Raw genomic sequence first — 25,831 nt, 5'->3', positions numbered from 1 at the left:
GCCCCAATATACAAGAATATAACTACTATAATACTGCTCCTATATACAAGAATATAACTACTATAATACTGCTCCTATTTACAAGAATATAACTACTATAATACTGCTCCCTATATACAAGAATATAACTACTATAATACTGCCCCCTATATACAAGAATATAACTACTATAATACTGCTCCTATATACAAGAATATAACTACTATAATACTGCCCCAATATACAAGAATATAACTACTATAATACTGCTCCTATATACAAGAATATAACTACTATAATACTGCTCCTATTTACAAGAATATAACTACTATAATACTGCTCCTATATACAAGAATATAACTACTATAATACTGCTCCTAAATACAAGAATATAACTACTATAATACTGCCTCCTATATACAAGAATATAATTACTATAATACCTCTCCTATATACAAGAATATAACTACTATAATACTGCCTCCTATATACAAGAATATAACTACTATAATACTGCTCCTATATACAAGAATATAATTACTATAATACTGCTCCTATATACAAGAATATAACTACTATAATACTGCTACTATATATAAGAATATAACTACTATAATACTACCCCCTATATACAAGAATATAACTACTATAATACTGCCCCCTATATACAAGAATATAACTACTATATTACTGCTCCTATATACAAGAATATAACTACTGTAATAATACCCCTATATACAAGAATATAACTACTATAATACTGCCGCCTATATACAAGAATATAACTACTATAATACTGCCTCCTATATACAAGAATATAACTACTATAATACTGCTCCTATATACAAGAATATAGCTACTATAATACTGCCCCTATATACAAGAATATAACTACTATAATACTGCCCCTATATACAAGAATATAACTACTATAATACTGCTCCTATATACAAGAATAGAACTACTATAATACTGCTCCTATATACAAGAATATAACTACTATAATACTGCTCCCTATATACAAGAATATAACTACTATAATACTGCTCCCTATATACAAGAATATAACTACTATAATACTGCTCCCTATATACAAGAATATAACTACTATAATACTGCCCCCTATATACAAGAATATAACTACTATAATACTGCTCCTATATACAAGAATATAACTACTATAATACTGCCCCTATATACAAGAATATAACTACTATAATACTGCCTCTATATACAAGAATATAACTACTATAATACTGCTCCTATATACAAGAATATAACTACTATAATACTGCTCCTATATACAAGAATATAACTACTATAATACTGCCCTATATACAAGAATATAACTACTATAATAATGCCTCTTATATACAAGAATATAACTACTATAATACTGCTCCTATATACAAGAATATAACTACTATAATACTGCCCCCTATATACAAGAATATAACTACTATAATACTTCCCCTATATACAAGAATATAACTACTATAATACTGCTCCTATACACAAGAATATAACTACTATAATGCTGCCCCCTATATACAAGAATATAACTACTATAATACTGCCCTATATACAAGAATATAACTACTATAATACTGCCCGCTAAGTACAAGAATATAACTACTATAATACTGCTCCTATATACAAGAATATAACTACTATAATACTGCCCCTATATACAAGAATATAACTACTATAATACTGCCTCTATATACAAGAATATAACTACTATAATACTGCTCCTATATACAAGAATATAACTACTATAATACTGCTCCTATATACAAGAATATAACTACTATAATACTGCTCCTATATACAAGAATATAACTACTATAATACTGCCCCCTATATACAAGAATATAACTACTATAATACTGCCCCTATATACAAGAATATAACTACTATAATACTGCTCCTATACACAAGAATATAACTACTATAATGCTGCCCCCTATATACAAGAATATAACTACTATAATACTGCCCTATATACAAGAATATAACTACTATAATACTGCCCGCTAAGTACAAGAATATAACTACTATAATACTGCTCCTATATAGAAGAATATAACTACTATAATACTGCTCCTATATAGAAGAATATAACTACTATAATACTGCTCCTATATACAAGAATATAACTACTATAATACTGCTCCTATATACAAGAATATAACTACTATAATACTACTCCTATATACAAGAATATAACTACTATAATACTGCTCCTATATATAAGAATATAACTACTATAATACTGCCCCCTATATACAAGAATATAACTACTATAATACTGCCCCCTATATACAAGAATAGAACTACTATAATACTACTCCTATATACAAGAATATAACTACTATAATACTGCTCCTATATACAAGAATATAACTACTGTAATAATACCCCTATATACAAGAATATAACTACTATAATACTGCCGCCTATATACAAGAATATAACTACTATAATACTGCCTCCTATATACAAGAATATAACTACTATAATACTGCTCCTATATACAAGAATATAGCTACTATAATACTGCCCCTATATACAAGAATATAACTACTATAATACTGCCCGTATATACAAGAATATAACTACTATAATACTGCTCCTATATACAAGAATAGAACTACTATAATACTGCTCCTATATACAAGAATAGAACTACTATAATACTGCTCCCTATATACAAGAATATAACTACTATAATACTGCTCCCTATATACAAGAATATAACTACTATAATACTGCTCCCTATATACAAGAATATAACTACTATAATACTGCCCCCTATATACAAGAATATAACTACTATAATACTGCTCCTATATACAAGAATATAACTACTATAATACTGCCCCTATATACAAGAATATAACTACTATAATACTGCCTCTATATACAAGAATATAACTACTATAATACTGCTCCTATATACAAGAATATAACTACTATAATACTGCTCCTATATACAAGAATATAACTACTATAATACTGCCCTATATACAAGAATGTAACTACTATAATAATGCCTCTTATATACAAGAATATAACTACTATAATACTGCTCCTATATACAAGAATATAACTACTATAATACTGTTCCCTATATACAAGAATATAACTACTATAATACTGCCCCTATATACAAGAATATAACTACTATAATACTGCTCCTATACACAAGAATATAACTACTATAATGCTGCCCCCTATATACAAGAATATAACTACTATAATACTGCCCTATATACAAGAATATAACTACTATAATACTGCCCGCTAAGTACAAGAATATAACTACTATAATACTGCCTCTATATACAAGAATATAACTACTATAATACTGCTCCTATATACAAGAATATAACTACTATAATACTGCTCCTATATACAAGAATATAACTACTATAATACTGCTCCTATATACAAGAATATAACTACTATAATACTGCCCCCTATATACAAGAATATAACTACTATAATACTGCCCCTATATACAAGAATATAACTACTATAATACTGCTCCTATACACAAGAATATAACTACTATAATGCTGCCCCCTATATACAAGAATATAACTACTATAATACTGCCCCTATATACAAGAATATAACTACTATAATACTGCCCTATATACAAGAATATAACTACTATAATACTGCCCGCTAAGTACAAGAATATAACTACTATAATACTGCTCCTATATACAAGAATATAACTACTATAATACTGCTCCTATATAGAAGAATATAACTACTATATTACTGCTCCTATATACAAGAATATAACTACTATAATACTGCTCCTATATACAAGAATATAACTACTATAATACTACTCCTATATACAAGAATATAACTACTATAATACTGCTCCTATATATAAGAATATAACTACTATAATACTGCCCCCTATATACAAGAATATAACTACTATAATACTGCCCCCTATATACAAGAATATAACTACTATAATACTACTCCTATATACAAGAATATAACTACTATAATACTGCTCCTATATACAAGAATATAACTACTGTAATAATACCCCTATATACAAGAATATAACTACTATAATACTGCCGCCTATATACAAGAATATAACTACTATAATACTGCCGCCTATATACAAGAATATAACTACTATAATACTGCTCCTATATACAAGAATATAGCTACTATAATACTGCCCCTATATACAAGAATATAACTACTATAATACTGCCCCTATATACAAGAATATAACTACTATAATACTGCTCCTATATACAAGAATAGAACTACTATAATACTGCTCCTATATACAAGAATAGAACTACTATAATACTGCTCCCTATATACAAGAATATAACTACTATAATACTGCTCCCTATATACAAGAATATAACTACTATAATACTGCTCCCTATATACAAGAATATAACTACTATAATACTGCCCCCTATATACAAGAATATAACTACTATAATACTGCTCCTATATACAAGAATATAACTACTATAATACTGCCCCTATATACAAGAATATAACTACTATAATACTGCCTCTATATACAAGAATATAACTATTATAATACTGCTCCTATATACAAGAATATAACTACTATAATACTGCTCCTATATACAAGAATATAACTACTATAATACTGCCCTATATACAAGAATGTAACTACTATAATAATGCCTCTTATATACAAGAATATAACTACTATAATACTGCTCCTATCTACAAGAATATAACTACTATAATACTGCCCCCTATATACAAGAATATAACTACTATAATACTGCCCCTATATACAAGAATATAACTACTATAATACTGCTCCTATACACAAGAATATAACTACTATAATGCTGCCCCCTATATACAAGAATATAACTACTATAATACTGCCCTATATACAAGAATATAACTACTATAATACTGCCCGCTAAGTACAAGAATATAACTACTATAATACTGCTCCTATATACAAGAATATAACTACTATAATACTGCCCCTATATACAAGAATATAACTACTATAATACTGCCTCTATATACAAGAATATAACTACTATAATACTGCTCCTATATACAAGAATATAACTACTATAATACTGCTCCTATATACAAGAATATAACTACTATAATACTGCTCCTATATACAAGAATATAACTACTATAATACTGCCCCCTATATACAAGAATATAACTACTATAATACTGCCCCTATATACAAGAATATAACTACTATAATACTGCTCCTATACACAAGAATATAACTACTATAATGCTGCCCCCTATATACAAGAATATAACTACTATAATACTGCCCCTATATACAAGAATATAACTACTATAATACTGCCCTATATACAAGAATATAACTACTATAATACTGCCCGCTAAGTACAAGAATATAACTACTATAATACTGCTCCTATATACAAGAATATAACTACTATAATACTGCTCCTATATAGAAGAATATAACTACTATATTACTGCTCCTATATACAAGAATATAACTACTATAATACTGCTCCTATATACAAGAATATAACTACTATAATACTACTCCTATATACAAGAATATAACTACTATAATACTGCTCCTATATATAAGAATATAACTACTATAATACTTCCCCCTATATACAAGAATATAACTACTATAATACTGCCCCCTATATACAAGAATATAACTACTATAATACTACTCCTATATACAAGAATATAACTACTATAATACTGCTCCTATATACAAGAATATAACTACTGTAATAATACCCCTATATACAAGAATATAACTACTATAATACTGCCGCCTATATACAAGAATATAACTACTATAATACTGCTCCTATATACAAGAATATAGCTACTATAATACTGCCCCTATATACAAGAATATAACTACTATAATACTGCCCCTATATACAAGAATATAACTACTATAATACTGCTCCTATATACAAGAATAGAACTACTATAATACTGCTCCTATATACAAGAATAGAACTACTATAATACTGCTCCCTATATACAAGAATATAACTACTATAATACTGCTCCCTATATACAAGAATATAACTACTATAATACTGCTCCCTATATACAAGAATATAACTACTATAATACTGCCCCCTATATACAAGAATATAACTACTATAATACTGCTCCTATATACAAGAATATAACTACTATAATACTGCCCCTATATACAAGAATATAACTACTATAATACTGCCTCTATATACAAGAATATAACTATTATAATACTGCTCCTATATACAAGAATATAACTACTATAATACTGCTCCTATATACAAGAATATAACTACTATAATACTGCCCTATATACAAGAATGTAACTACTATAATAATGCCTCTTATATACAAGAATATAACTACTATAATACTGCTCCTATATACAAGAATATAACTACTATAATACTGCCCCCTATATACAAGAATATAACTACTATAATACTGCCCCTATATACAAGAATATAACTACTATAATACTGCTCCTATACACAAGAATATAACTACTATAATGCTGCCCCCTATATACAAGAATATAACTACTATAATACTGCCCTATATACAAGAATATAACTACTATAATACTGCCCGCTAAGTACAAGAATATAACTACTATAATACTGCTCCTATATACAAGAATATAACTACTATAATACTGCCCCTATATACAAGAATATAACTACTATAATACTGCCTCTATATACAAGAATATAACTACTATAATACTGCTCCTATATACAAGAATATAACTACTATAATACTGCTCCTATATACAAGAATATAACTACTATAATACTGCTCCTATATACAAGAATATAACTACTATAATACTGCCCCCTATATACAAGAATATAACTACTATAATACTGCCCCTATATACAAGAATATAACTACTATAATACTGCTCCTATACACAAGAATATAACTACTATAATGCTGCCCCCTATATACAAGAATATAACTACTATAATACTGCCCCTATATACAAGAATATAACTACTATAATACTGCCCTATATACAAGAATATAACTACTATAGTACTGCCCGCTAAGTACAAGAATATAACTACTATAATACTGCTCCTATATACAAGAATATAACTACTATAATACTGCTCCTATATAGAAGAATATAACTACTATATTACTGCTCCTATATACAAGAATATAACTACTATAATACTGCTCCTATATACAAGAATATAACTACTATAATACTACTCCTATATACAAGAATATAACTACTATAATACTGCTCCTATATATAAGAATATAACTACTATAATACTGCCCCCTATATACAAGAATATAACTACTATAATACTGCCCCCTATATACAAGAATATAACTACTATAATACTACTCCTATATACAAGAATATAACTACTATAATACTGCTCCTATATACAAGAATATAACTACTGTAATAATACCCCTATATACAAGAATATAACTACTATAATACTGCCGCCTATATACAAGAATATAACTACTATAATACTGCCTCCTATATACAAGAATATAACTACTATAATACTGCTCCTATATACAAGAATATAGCTACTATAATACTGCCCCTATATACAAGAATATAACTACTATAATACTGCCCCTATATACAAGAATATAACTACTATAATACTGCTCCTATATACAAGAATAGAACTACTATAATACTGCTCCTATATACAAGAATAGAACTACTATAATACTGCTCCCTATATACAAGAATATAACTACTATAATACTGCTCCCTATATACAAGAATATAACTACTATAATACTGCTCCCTATATACAAGAATATAACTACTATAATACTGCCCCCTATATACAAGAATATAACTACTATAATACTGCCCGCTAAGTACAAGAATATAACTACTATAATACTGCTCCTATATACAAGAATATAACTACTATAATACTGCCTCTATATACAAGAATATAACTACTATAATACTGCTCCTATATACAAGAATATAACTACTATAATACTGCTCCTATATACAAGAATATAACTACTATAATACTGCTCCTATATACAAGAATATAACTACTATAATACTGCCCCCTATATACAAGAATATAACTACTATAATACTGCCCCTATATACAAGAATATAACTACTATAATACTGCTCCTATACACAAGAATATAACTACTATAATGCTGCCCCCTATATACAAGAATATAACTACTAAATACTGCCCTATATACAAGAATATAACTACTATAATACTGCCCGCTAAGTACAAGAATATAATTGTTATAAATTTGCGTCCTTAGTACAACAATATAATAAATACATTTCGCAGTAATTGCCTGATCTTATTTTACACCTAGTTTCGCAATGTTCCGTATTCTCACGTCTGACATATTTTAAATTCATGTGTACGGGCACGCTTTACCTCCAAAAACAAATAAAATTAGTTTAATTCCACCTCTTTCTTTAATGCTGCCGTCTCCTCCTCCTCCGCAGTCCATCTTCTAAGATGATCGCACAAAGCACAGCACTATGACGTCTTGTCCCGTTCACTTAACTTCACACAGAGCGGTAGCGACACGCAGCTCTTCCCAGAATGCTCTATTCTCCTACAGGCACCAGAGCGCACAACAAGGAGCTTTACTTTACGCCCATGCACTGTGCAGTTTTTGGCATCACTGCTGTATGTGCTGATTCAATGTGACAGGAGAGGCCTGGAAGTATCATTGACTGTAGAGAAAAACTACATGAGTGCAGTAACATTTCCTTCTCTGTGCACACACTGAGCGATGCCACAGATAAATGAGAAACAACCACCACATTATATGTTAAATATTCTACTGATCTATTCTACCCGCAGGAATTATTTCTATATTCTTACAATACCCTCATAATGAATGTCGGTATTCTGGAAAGTCAGATATGGTACAGTTTACAACCCTTCAAGGCCCATACGTAGGGGGCAGTATTATAGTAGTTATATTCTTGTGTATAGGGAGCAGTATTATAGTAGTTATATTCTTGTATATAGAGAGCAGTATTATAGTAGTTATATTCTTGTATATAGGGAGCAGTATTATAGTAGATATATTCTTATATATAGATGCAGTATTATAGTGGTTATATTCTTGTATATAGGAGCAGTATTATAGTAGTCCTATTCTTGTATATAGGAGCTGTATTATAGCAGTTATATTCTTGTATTTATTGGGCAGTGTTATAGTAGTTATATTCTTGTATATAGGGGCAGTATTATAGTAGTTATATTCTTGTATATAGAGGACAGTATTATAGTAGTTATATTCTTGTATATAAGGAGCAATATTATAGTAGTTGTATTCTTGTATATAGGAGCTGTATTATAGTAGTTATATTCTTGTATATAGTGGCAGTATTATTGTAGATAAGTTCTTGTATATAGGGGCAGTATTATAGTAGTTATATTGTATATAGTAGGCAGTATTATAGTAATTGTATTCTTGTGTATATAGGAGCTGTATTATAGTAGTTATATTCTTGTATATAGGGGGGAAGTATTATAGTAGTTATATTCTTGTATGTAGGGAGGCAGTATTATAGTAGTTATATACTTGTATATAGGGGCAGTAGTATAGTAGTTATATTCTTGTATATAGTGGCAGTATTATTGTAGATAAGTTCTTGTATATAGGGGCAGTATTATAGTAGTTATATTCTTGTATATAGGGGGGAAGTATTATAGTAGTTATATTCTTGTATGTAGGGAGGCAGTATTATAGTAGTTATATTCTTGTATATAGAAAGGCAGTATTATAGTAGTTATATTCTTGTATATAGGAGCAGTATTATAGTAGTTATATTCTTGTATATAGGAGCAGTATTCTAGTAGTTATATTCTTGTATATAGGAGCAGTATTCTAGTAGTTATATTCTTGTATATAGGGGCAGTATTCTAGTAGTTATATTCTTGTATATAGGGGCAGTATTCTAGTAGTTATTTTCTTGTATATAGGGGGCAGTATTATAGTAGTTATATTCTTGTATATAGGGGCAGTAGTATAGTAGTTATATTCTTGTATATAGGAGCAGTATTATAGTACTTATATTCTTATATATAGGAGCAGTATTATAGTAGTTATATTCTTGTATATAGGGGCAGTATTATAGTAGTTATATTCTTGTATATAGGGGCAGTATTCTAGTGTATATAGGGGCAGTATTATTGTAATTATTTTCTTGTGTATATAGGGGCAGTATATAGTAGTTATATTCTTGTATATAGGAGCAGTATTATAGTAGTTATATTCTTGTATATAGGAGCAGTATTATAGCACTTATATTCTTGTACATAGTGGTCAGTATTATAGTAGTTGTATTCTTGTATATAGAGGCAGAATTATAGTAGTAATATTCTTGTATATAGGGGGCAGTATTATAGTAGTTATATTCTTGTATATAAGGGGCAGTATTATAGTAGTTATATTCTTGTATATAAGGGGCAGTATTATAGTAGTTATATTCTTGTATATAGGGGAAGTATTATAATAGTTATATTGTATATAGAGGCAGTATTATAGTAGTTATATTCTTGTATATAGGAGCAGTATTATAGTAGTTATATTCTTGTATATAGGAGCAGTATTATAGTAGTTATATTCTTGTATATAGGGGAAGTATTATAGTAGTTATATTCTTGTATATAGGGAGCAGTATTATAGTAGTAATATTCTTGTATATAGGGGCAGTAATATATTAGTTATATTCTTGTATAAGGGAGGCAGTGTTATAGTAGTTATATTCTTGTATATAGGAGGCAGTATATTGTAGTTCTATTCTTTTATATAGGGCAGTATTATAGTAGTTCTATTCTTTTATATAGGGCAGTATTATAGTAGTCATATTCTTGTATGTAGGAGGCAGTATTATAGTAGTTATATTCTTGTATATAGGGGCAGTATTATAGTAGTTATATTCTTGTTTATAGGGGGCAGTATTATAGTAGTTATATTCTTGTATATAGGGTCAGTATTATTGTAGTTATATTCTTGTATATAGGGGGCAGTATATAGTAGTGTTAGTCCTGTATATAAGGGGCAGTATATAGTAGTTCTATTCTTGTATATAGGGACAGTATTATAGTAGTCATATTCTTTTATATAGGGGGCAGTATTATAGTAGTTATATTCTTGTCTATAGGGAGCCATATTATAGTAGTTATATTCTTGTATATAGGATCAGTATTATAGTAGTTTTATTCTTGTATATAGAGGCAGTATATAGTTGTGCTATTATTGTATATGGGAGCAGTATTATAGTAGTTATGTTCTTGTGTATATACGGGACAGTATTATAGAAGTTATCGTATATAGGGGGCAGTATTATAGTGGTTATATTCTTATATATAGGGGGAGTATTATAGCAGGTATATTCTTGTATATAGGAGCAGTATTATAGATGTTATATTCTTGTATATAGGGGCAGTATTATAGTAGTTATATTCTTGTATATAGGGAGCAGTATTATAGTGGTTATATTTCTTGTATGTAGGGGCAGTATTATAGTAGTTATATTCTTGTATATAGGGGCAGTATTATAGTGGTTATATTCTTGTATATAGGGGCAGTATTATAGTAGTTATTTTCTTGTATGTAGGGGCAGTATTATAGTAGTTATATTCTTGTATATAGGGGCAGTATTCTAGTAGTTAAATTCTTGTTTATTGGGGGCAGTATTGTAGTATATATGTTCTTGTATATAGGGGCAGTATTATAGTAGTTATATTGTGTATATAGTAGGCAGTATTATAGTAATTGTATTGTATATAGGAGCTGTATTATAGTAGTTATATTCCATTATATAGGATCAGTATTATAGTAGTTATATTCTTGTATATAGGGGGCAGTATTATAGTACTTGTATTCTTGTATATAGGGGCAGTATTGTAGTTATATTACTGTATATAGGAGCAGTATGATAGTAGTTATATTCTTGTATATAGGGGCAGTATTATAGTAGTTATATTCTTGTATATAGGAGCAGTATTCTAGTTGTTATATTCTTGTATATAAGGGGCAGTATTATAGTAGTCATATTCTTGTTTATAGGGGCAGTATTATAGTAGTTATATTCTTGTATGTAGGGTCAGTATTATAGTAGTTATATTCTTGTATATAGGGGCAGTATTATAGTAGTTATATTCTTATATATAGGGGCAGTATTATAGTAGTTATATTCTTGTATATTGGGGGCAGTATTGTAGTAGATATGTTCTTGTATATAGGGGCAGTATTATAGTAGTTATATTGTATATAGTGGGCAGTATTATAGTAATTGTATTCTTGTATATAGGAGCTGTATTATAGTAGTTTTGTTCTTGTATATAGGAGCAGTATTATAGTAGTTATATTCTTGTATATAGGAGCAGTATTATAGTAGTTATATTCTTGTATATAGGGAGCAGTATTATAGTAGTTATATTCTTGTATGTAGGGGCAATATTATAGTAGTTATATTCTTGTATGTATGGGGCAGTATTATAGAAGTTATATTCTTGTATATAGGAGCAGTATTCTAGTTGTTATATTCTTGTATATAGGGGGCAGTATAATAGTAGTCATATTCTTGTATATAGGGGCAGTATTATAGTAGTTATATTCTTGTATGTAGGGGCAGTATTATAGTAGTTATATTCTTGTATATAGGGGCAGTATTATAGTAGTTATATCTTTGTATGTAGGTGCAGTATTCTTGTAGTTTATATTCTTGTATATTGGGGGCAGTATTGTAGTAGATATGTTCTTGTATATAGGGGCAGTATTCTAGTAGTTATATTGTATATAGTAGGCGGTATTATAGTAATTGTATTCTTGTATATAGGAGCAGTATTATAGTACTTATATTCTTATATATAGGAGCAGTATTATAGTAGTTATATTTTTGTATATAGGAGTATTATAGTAGTTATTTTCTTTTATATAGGAGAAGTATTACAGTAGTAATATTCTTATATATAGTGGGGCAGTATTATAGTAGTTATTTTCTTGTATATAGGAGCAGTATTATAGTAGTTATATTCTTGTGTATATAGGGGCAGTATTATAGTAGTTATATTTTTGTATATAGGGGGCAGTATTATAGTAGTTATATTCTTGTATATAGGAGCAGTATTATAGTAGTTATATTCTTATATATAGGGGGGCAGTATTATAGTAGTTATATTCTTGTATATAGGGGGCATTATTATAGTAGTTATATTCTTGTATATAGGGAGCAGTATTATAGTAGTTATATGCTTGTATATAGGGAGCAGTATTATAGTAGTATATTCTTGTATATAGGGGGCAGTATTATAGTAGTTATATTCTTGTATATAGGGGGCAGTATTATAGTAGTTATATTCTTGTATATAGGTGGCAGTATTATAGTAGTTATATTCTTGTATATAGGGGGCAGTATTATAGTGGTTATATTTTGCAGGTAGTCTATGATGACCCATTAGGGCAATTTGCTGATTTTCTTATTGTTGTCTCCTCTGATTTACCTTTTCTATTTTTTTTGTCTTTTTCGTTGTTCACTGGTTAATAATTTTTCAGAGCCTCGTTAATCTTGGACAAGTTGAGGCACAGACTGGACTGGTAACAATGGCTGGAAATGTTATTCATGACTTCTCTTATACCGTACTTCACCTTATCTATAGATCTGTTCAACAACATAAAATAATCTATAATGATGGATTGAAAGGAACTTTGCTTTCTTGATTAGCGGTTAGTGGCCGTTTTCGGTTATTTGGGTTGTTCTATGTGAAATATTTGGACCTTCTTACATGAAGCTGCTGTTTTGTGGTGCTTTATAAAAATATTCTGTACTAAGATCCTTAAAAAAACCAAACCATTTTTAAAAATTTCCACCATTAACAAGTATGGTACATCTACAGAATATAAGTGTATCTACTACAAAACCCAACTGATCGCTAGATTGTATAGTTCAGAGCGATGATCACAGATTTGGCTGCGTATGCTCGAGGCACTCTTTATTATAGTCTCTTAGTCCAGCAGATTATAATGGGGAGTGCCCATGCATACATAGCCAATCCTTTATACCTATTACACCGGCGTCGTAGATGGGCGGCGCTAGTTTTCTCCTGTTAGAAGGTGCTTTGTATGGGGATGAGCCGTCGTTACTCCGATCGCTTGTCCCCATACATTATTACACAGGGAGATTTGCTGGCAACAATATTTCACTTTCTTAAAACGATATGATCGAGCAGATCGATGCTGATCGATGCTCGTTTATTTGCTGATCGCTGCAGTTTACACAGGGCAATTATCGTCAAACAGCGTTATATGAAAGAACGTTTGCCTGATAATTGCCCGGTGTAAAACCCCCTTTACCCAACATGGGATCAATGTTTTAGTGATCGGTGACTACTGAGAAATAGGATCACTAATCAAAAATATATGGCATATCCTGTTTTTAAAAAGTAAATATCAGATGATAGGCTTAGATACAGCAGCTCAGCGGAGTGTATAACACATGATGGGCTTAGATACAGCAGCTCAGCGGATAGTAGAACACCTGATCGGCTTAGATACAGCAGCTCAGCGGATAGTAGAACACATGATAGGCTTAGATACAGCAGCTCAGCGGATAGTAGAACACATGATAGGCTTAGATACAGCAGCTCAGCGGATAGTATATCTCGAGATAGGCTTAGATATGTTGGCTCAGGTGGCAGCATCACACATGATGGGCACAGATACACACTCAGCGGACAGTTTCACAAATGAAAGGCTTAGATACACAGCTCAGCAGACAGGATAGGATTAGATACAGCAGCTCAGCAGACAGTGTGACACATGATCGGATTAGATACACCGGCTCAACAGACTGTTTCATACATGATAGGCTTAGATACACATTTCAGGAGGCAGTATCACATTATAGGATTAGATACAGTAGCTCTGCAGACAGGATGTGGTCAGGTACACCTGCACAGCATACGATATCACACATGATAGAATTAGATCCACAGGCTCTAGGGACAGTTTCATACATGATAGGATTAGATACACAACTCCTCAGACAGTAACACACATGATAGGCATAGATATACCAGCTCAGCAGACAGTATCAAACGTGATATGATTAGATACACTGACTCAGCAGACAGTATCAAACATGATATGATTAGATACACTGACTCAGCAGAAGTATCAAACATGATAGGATTAGATGCACTGACTCAGCAGACAGTATCAAACATGATATGATTAGATACACTGACTCAGCAGAAGTATCAAACATGATATGATTAGATGCACTGACTCAGCAGACAGTATCAAACATGATATGATTAGATGCACTGACTCAGCAGACAGTATCAAACATGATATGATTAGATACACTGACTCAGCAGAAGTATCAAACATGATAGGATTAGATGCACTGACTCAGCAGACAGTATCAAACATTATATGATTAGATACACTGACTCAGCAGACAGTATCAAACATGATATGATTAGATACACTGACTCCGCAGACAGTATCAAACATGATAGGATTAGATGCACTGACTCAGCAGACCGTATCAAACATGATATGATTAGATACACTGACTCAGCAGACAGTATCACACATGATAGGTTTAGATACGTCGGCTCCGCTTTCCAGTAGAGAACAACCCACGACACCACATGTCTCGGCCATTTCCAGATATAAATACATGACTGTGGCTTTACCCCGGGGCTCTCGGATATGTGCTGTCTGTGCAGGATTCCTATCTCCACCATGTCAGGAATACAGAGATTTTGGATCTTTTTGTCTATTTGCGTTTTTAAAAGCCGAGCTTGTGTGTCCGGGGGCAGAACTCATCCACTTAGACGTTTATAAGATGCCTGCTGGAGTGTGATATGGATTGAGCCCGCAGTCTCCTCTGCTGAGCGGTTCTGGATGAATCCTCCTCTCTCCTGCCGGGAAGCATTGCTGTTTTTTAATTTCTTCTAATTGCCAACCATGGCGAGATTTCTAAATAGTCACACTAAGCGAGCGCCAGGGGACGCCTGCGGGATGAGGGCTACTAGTCCGCTCTGACCCTGCGCAGCTCATTATGCTATTCACTGATTTTTACAGCACACTGCAGACCGTAGCCTAAATTATTTGTCATCTTGCCTTGTCGACTATCCTAGGCAGCATTATGTAAAAGAAACACATGTAGGTGGCATAGAGTTTGTTATGCCCTTCATTGTTTGTTAGTCCGGTGTGAAATATAATAAAGGTATGATAGAAATATGCAATGGAAACAAGTCCACAGCAGCACAGATTATTTAAGGAGACTTGCATGATGATCTTCTGGAGCTCGTTGACCTATCACTTAGGGAGGACGCAGCTGTATGTGACAGTGTCATGATGTGAGGAAGATAATGGAGACAAGTGGGAGGTCCAGACTAAAAGTTTGCTCCCCAGCAGCACAGAGTATTTTAAGAGAGAATTATGATGATCTTGTTGGGGCAGTGACCTCTGACGATGTAAGGGAGGAAAGAGCTGCATGTCATGGCGGCATGAGGTGGGTACGAGAATTAGGTCAAATAGGAGGTCGCAGGCTGAGCATTACAAAGCGGAAAGAGCAGTGCCTCACAGCAGCACAGAGTATTTCAATGTGGGGACAATGACTTTGTCCGCTCATGTATTGATGAAGTTGAGGACAGGAACATTGTAATGCAGAGTTTGTCTGACACTGAAGACATGATGAAGATGATGTCACTGCGCTCTTTCTCTCTGGGGTCTCGTAATTGGCTTACAATGTGTCTGACCCTGAAGACATGATGATGTCATCATTGCACTCTCTCTGGGGTCTCCTAATTGGCTTACAATGTGTCTGAGCTTTGTAAACATTAATATTAATAAAGACTATCGCGTGCAGACTCTATTGCTGACAGGCAGCAGTGTTACTGAAGCATTGTGTGCTTATAGAGTGCAGATTGATAACATTTTCCTTGATTGTCATCTCATCGTATTTACATGACCTGGTAACAATTCATGGAAATGCTGAGTTTCCTATCCCCGGCAGTAGGTGGTAAGATGCCAATGGCAGGAGCAGGGCATGCCACCAGCTTTACCAACCTTCAGTATCAATCATTTACTGACATTTTATACATATTTACTGACAGCTGGTAATTGTTACTGACCTCCCTCATATAGTGGAATGTGATGAAGTTGGATATTCTATTTCTGATGGTTTATATACTGATAATTCTGCTAAATGTCAGTAAATTTACTCACCGATTTAAAGGAATATATGACTTATTACAAGGGATTAAAATTGTTTTCTGGTTTTCTATAAATGCAACTTTCTTATATAATTTGTGTTTATCTTCCTCACCATTTTCAATATCTCTTTTGCTGTTAGTGAATGGAAACTTTCTTGTTCATGACAAATTATCATGACCTGATACTTCTCAGTGCTCAAGTTTTGTAGTAATTGTATCCAGTCTAGATAATCCTCGCTGAGCTAAACAGGAGGATACACTTTACCTGCACTGATACATTGTAACAAACAGGACAGGAGTGAGATGTGCGCTGCTGATGAATTTCCCCATACAGAGGATAATCTAGTTCTCCATCCGCTGTAAAAAGTTGTAGGTCTGTACTGGTTCCCAGCCTCTGGAATGTATACAATCATTTTTTCATTTTATGACCGCAAGCAGAGATCTTGTGAATGGCAAGGATTTGAATTCAAAGTATATTATACAGGTATTGGAATGTGGAGGGGGTGAGTGCAATGTTTGGAAATTGGAAAGAAGGACATGTTGTGCTATGTATAACTTGGCACATCTTCAGGTGCCACATTACCCCCCCCCCCCCACCCCATTACAGTGGCAGGCACAGTACCTGAATTTCATATTCAGCCTGCATTATTGGTCCCATAACTTAACCACTGTGCAAAAGTTCTGCCATAACTGATCTAGTCTGCACAAAAAGTGCCCCATAACAGATCCAGTGTGCAACAGTGCCCCATAACAGATCCAGTGTGCAACAGTGCCCCCATAACAGATCCAGTGTGCAACAGTGCCCCCATAACAGATCCAGTGTGCAACAGTGCCCCCATAACAGATCCAGTGTGCAACAGTGCCTCCATAACAGATCCAGTGTGCAACAGTGCCCCCATAACAGATCCAGTGTGCAACTGTGCCCCAATAACAGATCCAGTATTCAATAATACGCCACTAAACTGATCAAGTGTGCAACAGTGCCCCCATTACTGACCCTGTGTAACCGTGCCCCCATTACTGATCCAGTGTGCAACAGTGCCCCCCTAACTGATCCAATGTGCAACGGTGCCCCCCTAACTGATCCAATGTGCAACGGTGCCCCCCTAACTGATCCAATGTGCAACGGTGCCCCCCTAACTGATCCAATGTGCAACGGTGCCCCCATAACTGATCCAATGTGCAACGGTGCCCCCATTACTGATCCAATGTGCAACGGTGCCCCCATAACTGATCCAATGTGCAACGGTGCCCCCATTACTGATCCAATGTGCAACGGTGCCCCCATTACTGATCCAATGTGCAACGGTGCCCCCATTACTGATCCAATGTGCAACGGTGCCCCCATAACTGATCCAATGTGCAACGGTGCCCCCATTACTGATCCAATGTGCAACGGTGCCCCCATTACTGATCCAATGTGCAACGGTGCCCCTATAACTGATCCAATGTGCAACGGTGCCCCCATTACTGATCCAATGTGCAAAGGTGCCCCCATTACTGATCCAATGTGCAACGGTGCCCCCATTACTGATCCAATGTGCGACGGTGCCCCCATTACTGATCCAATGTGCGACGGTGCCCCCATTACTGATCCAATGTGCGACGGTGCCCCCATTACTGATCCAATGTGCGACGGTGCCCCCATTACTGATCCAATGTGCGACGGTGCCCCCATTACTGATCCAATGTGCGACGGTGCCCCCATTACTGATCCAATGTGCGACGGTGCCCCCATTACTGATCCAATGTGCGACGGTGCCCCCATTACTGATCCAATGTGCGACGGTGCCCCCATTACTGATCCAATGTGCGACGGTGCCCCCATTACTGATCCAATGTGCGACGGTGCCCCCATTACTGATCCAATGTGCGACGGTGCCCCCATTACTGATCCAATGTGCGACGGTGCCCCCATTACTGATCCAATGTGCGACGGTGCCCCCATTACTGATCCAATGTGCGACGGTGCCCCCATTACTGATCCAATGTGCGACGGTGCCCCCATTACTGATCCAATGTGCGACGGTGCCCCCATTACTGATCCAATGTGCGACGGTGCCCCCATTACTGATCCAATGTGCGACGGTGCCCCCATTACTGATCCAATGTGCGACGGTGCCCCCATTACTGATCCAATGTGCGACGGTGCCCCCATTACTGATCCAATGTGCGACGGTGCCCCCATTACTGATCCAATGTGCGACGGTGCCCCCATTACTGATCCAATGTGCGACGGTGCCCCCATTACTGATCCAATGTGCGACGGTGCCCCCATTACTGATCCAATGTGCGACGGTGCCCCCATTACTGATCCAATGTGCGACGGTGCCCCCATTACTGATCCAATGTGCGACGGTGCCCCCATTACTGATCCAATGTGCGACGGTGCCCCCATTACTGATCCAATGTGCGACGGTGCCCCCATTACTGATCCAATGGGCGACGGTGCCACCATTACTGATCCAATGGGCGACGGTGCCCCCATTACTGATCCAATGGGCGACGGTGCCCCCATTACTGATCCAATGGGCAACGGTGCCCCATTACTGATCCAGTGTGTAATGGTGCCCCATTACTGATCCAGTGTGTAATGGTGCCCCATTACTGATCCAGTGTGTAACGGTGCCCCATTACTGATCCAGTGTGTAACGGTGCCCCATAACTGATCGAGTGTGCAATAGTGCCCCCATTATAGATCTAGTTTGCAACAGTGCCCCCATCTGATTTGAATTGCTCGTAGTCCAGGCCATAATGGAGCGCTGGCTTTGTGTAATGTAGTCCCTGTAGAGAATTGCATTTTAGAGAATTACGTTTTTTATGGTGCTGGTATCTCCGGCACGAGGGACATCTGCTTTCTCTAACATTTGTAATTATGCCTCTGACCAGGTCTGGCTTGTTCTCTTTATCAATTGGGGTCCTAGTTGCCATCCCCCCGCTAATCTATGATCGATAACATGATGGAGGCTCAGTGGTTAGCACTGGTGTCTTTGAGTTCTGGGTTCAAATCCAACCATGGTCAATATCTGCGTGACGTTTGTATGTTCTTCCCGTGTTGGGTTTCCTCTGGGTGCCGAGGTTTCCTTCCACCTCCAAAAAACAGACTGATCGGTTCATTAGAAATTTAGATTGTGATCCCCAAAAGGACAGGGACCGATGTGAGGTGACGATATCTGTACATACATTTTATGGTGTGCGGGTAGCGGCTACTCCGATATGGAGGAGATCTTATGATGACCCATCCTGTGTGATGTTACACATCCTTCCCCTTCATCCCCTTATCTTGTCATGTTATTCAGGTCAATAGCCCGGTCTCCAGGTCCTAATTCTGCAATGGGAACAATGGAGAGTGGTCCCTCTGATATAAGGAGCGATTGAGGGAACAACTTATGGGGAACTTGCACTGGGTTATCAGTATTGTTTATCTTCTGTGCTCGTATTAATTATTGATTCTTTCTTTCAGAGCCGAGAAGACCGAGGTACTGAGTGACGATCTTTTACAGGTGGGTGTCCCTGTATATATCGGTTGTGGACTGATACACACATACATATACCTCCTCCACCATGCAATGTCCGTCAGTCCGTCATAGTAGTTGTTTTGATCCTACCACCAGAATAATGGAAAAATCTCCAATATGTTTGGGTTGGACCGCAGGGGCAGGTTGCAATGAGTCACCCATCATGTTGATCTCTCATTAGGGTTATACAAGAAATACTGTCCCATACAGTTCTAGTCGGCACCATAGGAGCTACGTGACAACCCACCATTGTTTCTACCATCCCCATATTGTTCTTACTATGAGTTTGGGTTAGCGATGTCCATTTTTCAACGTCCGTTTTTTCTACTATAGGTTAGGACATAAAGCTGCGACTAATGGGGTCACTTAATGGGAAAATCACTCCCACCCGTTGTTACATCAGGCGCTGGAGCACGGCAGCTTATTTGTCCTTCCTGTTCCCTCACAGGTTGAGAAACGTCTGGAGCTGGTCAAACAGGTCTCCCACAGCACCCACAAGAAACTTACAGCGTGTTTACAAGGCCAGCAAGGACCGGACACAGATAAGAGATCGGTAAGTCTGTATAAACGACAGGTAAAGCTGTTCTCTGACACAGGGCCTCCATAACGGCACAGCCACCCAGTGCCAGCCACAGTATTCTCCTAACCGCACGCAATGATCCCATAATGGGGCCAGCCATACGGAGCTCCTAATGGGATCAGCCACAAGGACCCCGTAATGGGGCCAGCCACGAGGACCCCGTAATGGGGCCAGCCACGAGGACCCCGTAATGGGGCCAGCCACGAGGACCCCGTAATGGGGCCAGCCACGAGGACCCCGTAATGGGGCCAGCCACGAGGACCCCGTAATGGGGCCAGCCACGAGGACCCCGTAATGGGGCCAGCCACGAGGACCCCGTAATGGGGCCAGCCACGAGGACCCCGTAATGGGGCCAGCCACCAGGACCCCGTAATGGGGCCAGCCACCAGGACCCCGTAATGGGGCCAGCCACAAGGACCCCGTAATGGGGCCAGCCACGAGGACCCTGTAATGGGGCCAGCTTTAGGCTAAGGACTTCACAGTGACTTTTAGTTGCTCAGTGGTCACGGTAAACCATTACCACCGCACACTGTTTTTCTGAGGTGGGGCTACGGTTCAATTTCACATTCTAGTTTAATATTAATGATTACAAAATGATATTTCTCCTTGTCGTCTTCCCACAGAAAAAGTTACCTCTTATTACCTTGGCTCAGTGTCTCATGGAAGGATCTGCGGTCCTAGGAGATGACTCTTTGCTTGGGTAAGATTGAAACCTTTTCTTACCATTCTTTGCCTTTTTCTTGTTGTCAGTGAATGGAAACATTCTTGCTTACATTCATATCCTCAAACCAGTCCTAATTTAGTCTTACTCTCACAGCTGTATGACTCGTTACTTTAAACTCCATAGACGACAATGATGTGATTTATTTCTGTATAAGGCACATACCCATGAGGTACGAGAGGTCTGTGGATTTTCATATTGTTTTTTCTTGTTACGCTCTAGAAAGATGCTGAAGTTGTGCGGGGAAGCTGAGGACAAGCTAGCACAGGAGCTCATCCACTTCGAGCAAGAGGTAGAGAAAGACGTGGTGGAGCCTTTGTTTGTTCTTTCTGAGGTATGTGGAGCGTATGCAGATATCCAATAACATGTCAATTATTGATGACGTACTTAAAGGGGAACTCCAGTTCAACATGATCTTCAGATACATCATAGACACATGTGATAAGATGACGTTGGTGAACTCTAAGAAGAACAATTTGACTGGAGTTCTTCCTTATAAAGGTGACTCCATCCATAATTTATAATTCTCATACTACATTGTTAATCAGGTATCCCAAAGTTAAAGGGGTTTTACCCATCTTGGACAATTATGGCATATCCACAGGATATGCCATGAAAGTCTGATAGATGTGGGTCCCATCTCTGGGGACCGCACCTATCTCTAGAAAGGGGCCCCCCTAAACCCCGTTCTAGCTTACTCGGCTCTCGCTTCCTTCCATCTGCATCCTGGTTAGGTGGTCGGGAGTAACGGAAACAGCCGAGCTCACTGAGCTATGCTGTTTCCGTAACTCCCATACAAGTGACTGGGACCACGACAAGCTACTCTGTTTCCCTAGCTACCGAGTCCCGGAAACCGCGTAGCTCGCCGTGCTACGCTGTTTCAGTAACTCCCATTCACTTCTATGGGAGTTACAGAAACCGGGTATCTCCGCGAGCACTCGGCTGTTTCCGTAACTCCCGAACCACTTAACCAGGCTGTGGCCGGGAGGCAGCGGAGCCGAGTAGGCTAGAAATTAGTTTAGCGGACCCCGTTCTAGAAATAAGTGCGGGTCCCGAAGGTGGGACCCGCATCTATCGGATTTTTATGGCATATCATGTGGATATGTCATAATTGTCCCAGATGGGAAAACCCCTTTAATGACTGGAGGTTCCTCGCCGTCTCCTTATTGCCTGTTGTATTGATTCCTATGTCTTTGACTTTTTCAGGTGGAGATCCCCAATATCCAAAAACAGAGGAAACACTTAGCCAAATTAGTCTTAGACATGGATTCTTCTAGAGCGAGGTAAATTGCTGCAGCATTCACAGGTGTCTGACTATGGACCCTTCAAGTCTATTTCCACTTCTGAACATCATTTTGCAGGTTTACTCTACATATAATGTTCGGTAACTTTGCACATACTTTGCGTTACTTATTTTGTACTGATCTTTAGTTATACAGTGTATTATACTCCAGTCACATCCAAAGCTGCAATTTCAATTCTGCCACTTTGAATCTAAGACGAGATGTTACTTTAAAAATCAGTACGTCTTAAGTACAGCTATGTACGTACAAAGGTCAGCTGCCCATACAGTACACTTACAACAGCTGGAGAGCACTCATCTGGATGCTATTCCTCCTCTCGGCTGAGCGTGTGTGTGTGTTTTCAATGAGAATAGTGGAATAATCCGTTGCCGGACACTTTCAGCAGCAGCTTATCTCCTGCGGGAACAAAGGATCGGGCAAGTTCAAATCATCCTTCTTCTGTCGGACCTCCCCATACACATAGATGGCCGGTCCCACGGGTTGGGCCAATTTTCCTCTGTGTATGGGCACCCTTACTCTACAGTGTAGGCAGAGTTAAAGGCTGTGTAAACTTTTTGATGGGCATTATTTTTATTTTTTATAAACCGGTTAGTCATTGATTTTAGTGTAACTTTATGAATAGTTTGTATTCTCTATACAGAAGACGCTGTGACTTTCGCTATGACCTGAATCCGTCAGTCTGTGGACCAGACGGTCCCGGTGTCAGCAGGACCTGCATATCTCTAACACGCAGGATCCACCTGTAAAATAACACATCTAAGTTATAAACAGGCGATGGATAACTGGTAACGCAGGACCCGCTGTAACTGAAACGTCAGTCCCGCTACCTGACGGGAACAGGATTTAGCGCTACATACAGCTGCTCTGTATAGAGAATACAGAGCAGCTGTATCTAAAAAAGTAACACACATTTTTAATAAAAACTCATTAAAACATTACACCAAACACACTGACTAACCTGTTAATAAAACAATAAAAAAAATGCCCATCAAAGGTTTACATAGCCTTTAACCTGTAAAATATTTCTCATCGCTGCCCCCAGCTGGATCACGGTCTGTGCAGACCATACGCTACTGCATAATAGTCTATTATATAAGATCCATGGGGGCGTCTGACAATCCCCTAATGTACCACAGGGGCATCCCATGCAGCTGCTATGGGGCAAGGCGCAGGTTGTCTTATCCATATTTCTAGTGGGTTGTGGGAACTTGAGTGACTCACAGAAGCTTCGACTAGATGTCTCTGAACCATAATTTAACATTAGGAGACGCTGGCGCTCTGATTCTGGGATGAGTCACTTGGCTCAGAGGTGTTTCGGATAAAGCAGGTTAGAGGAATGACATCCAGACATGATGGCTGAAAACGAAGCCCTGAAGAGGAGGGAGGTGCGGAGGAATTGGTTTGTCTTTTTACACATTAATGTGTCTATGGGGCATTGCAGCAGTGATCCAATTATTCCCCAGTTTATTATGTTATTGAAGACGTGTCCCTTGTTATGTGCAGGTGGCAGCAATCTGCTAAGTCGTCCGGGATCTCCAGCAACCTACAACCCTCTGGAGCAAAGGCTGAGTCACTCAGGGAAGAGATGGAAGAGGCGGCAAATCGTGTAGAGATCTGTAGGGTGAGCGATGTATATAATCTTACAATAACATTCAGAAAGTACAGCACCCAATAGTCCATAACTTCTGATGGTCTGGTATACAATTGAACATGGGACAGTGTGATTGGACCCATGGTAGCACACATTGCAGGTAAGGGAGCCCTCCACCAATGTAAGGCTTCGTTCACATCTGCTTCGGGACTCCGTTCATGGGTTCAGGGAACCCATGAACGGAATCCAAACTGCAATAAATGGAAACCACAGGTTTCCGTTGGGATCACCATTGATTTAAATGGTGACGGATCCGGGGCAAATCGTCCGTGAAATCAATGGTGATGCCAACGGAAACCTGTGGTTTCCGTTTGTTCCAGTTTGGATTCCGTTCATGGGTTCCCCTGACGGAAAGCTCAGACTGAACCCATGAACGGAGTCCCGACGCAGATGTGAACGAAGCCTTAGAGGAGCCTCAGGGATGAGGGGAATGGAGAGAGAGAAATTGAATGTGGGTAAAGCAGGCAGAGGCACGAGACAGTGAAGACTATAACAACCATTAACGATTCATTTCCTGAACTAATTTGCTACTCCTGATACTCCTAAATTCAAGTTGTACTACGGAGCCCATTGTTAATGGATACACTCCTGAATGGACCAATGAATCACTTTTCAGAACTATCGGGCTTTAAAAATTCTGATCGTCAGGAAATATTGGTCAGATTGCCTGCCATCACTTTGTATTGCCATGCAAAGTAAATCGAAGCTCCAGGGTCCGCCCCACTGACTTCCCGCTGAGCTCCTGCGTATAGACATCAGCCAATCTGAACAAGCAGAGCTGCAC

At 36.9% G+C, this 25,831-nt stretch overlaps 1 protein-coding gene across 6 annotated transcripts in view; it reads left to right on the top strand.

Moving 5' to 3' along the window:
• Positions 1-25,831, top strand: part of ARHGAP44 (Rho GTPase activating protein 44) — a 105,276-nt gene that overhangs the window by 50,099 nt on the left and 29,346 nt on the right. For all 6 annotated transcript variants that reach the window (XM_075846459.1, XM_075846456.1, XM_075846458.1 and 3 more), the window contains exons 2-7: positions 20,737-20,776; positions 21,240-21,344; positions 21,995-22,071; positions 22,315-22,426; positions 23,299-23,375; positions 24,900-25,017. In XM_075846459.1, coding sequence (XP_075702574.1) covers positions 20,737-20,776; positions 21,240-21,344; positions 21,995-22,071; positions 22,315-22,426; positions 23,299-23,375; positions 24,900-25,017 — 529 coding nt within the window. The remainder of the gene's footprint in view (positions 1-20,736; positions 20,777-21,239; positions 21,345-21,994; positions 22,072-22,314; positions 22,427-23,298; positions 23,376-24,899; positions 25,018-25,831) is intronic.

This window comes from Rhinoderma darwinii, chromosome 13, assembly GCF_050947455.1.
Source record: "Rhinoderma darwinii isolate aRhiDar2 chromosome 13, aRhiDar2.hap1, whole genome shotgun sequence".
Lineage (NCBI taxonomy): Eukaryota > Metazoa > Chordata > Amphibia > Anura > Rhinodermatidae > Rhinoderma > Rhinoderma darwinii.
Note: the sequence above shows the minus strand (reverse complement) of the source record. Positions and strands in the feature narration are given on the sequence as shown.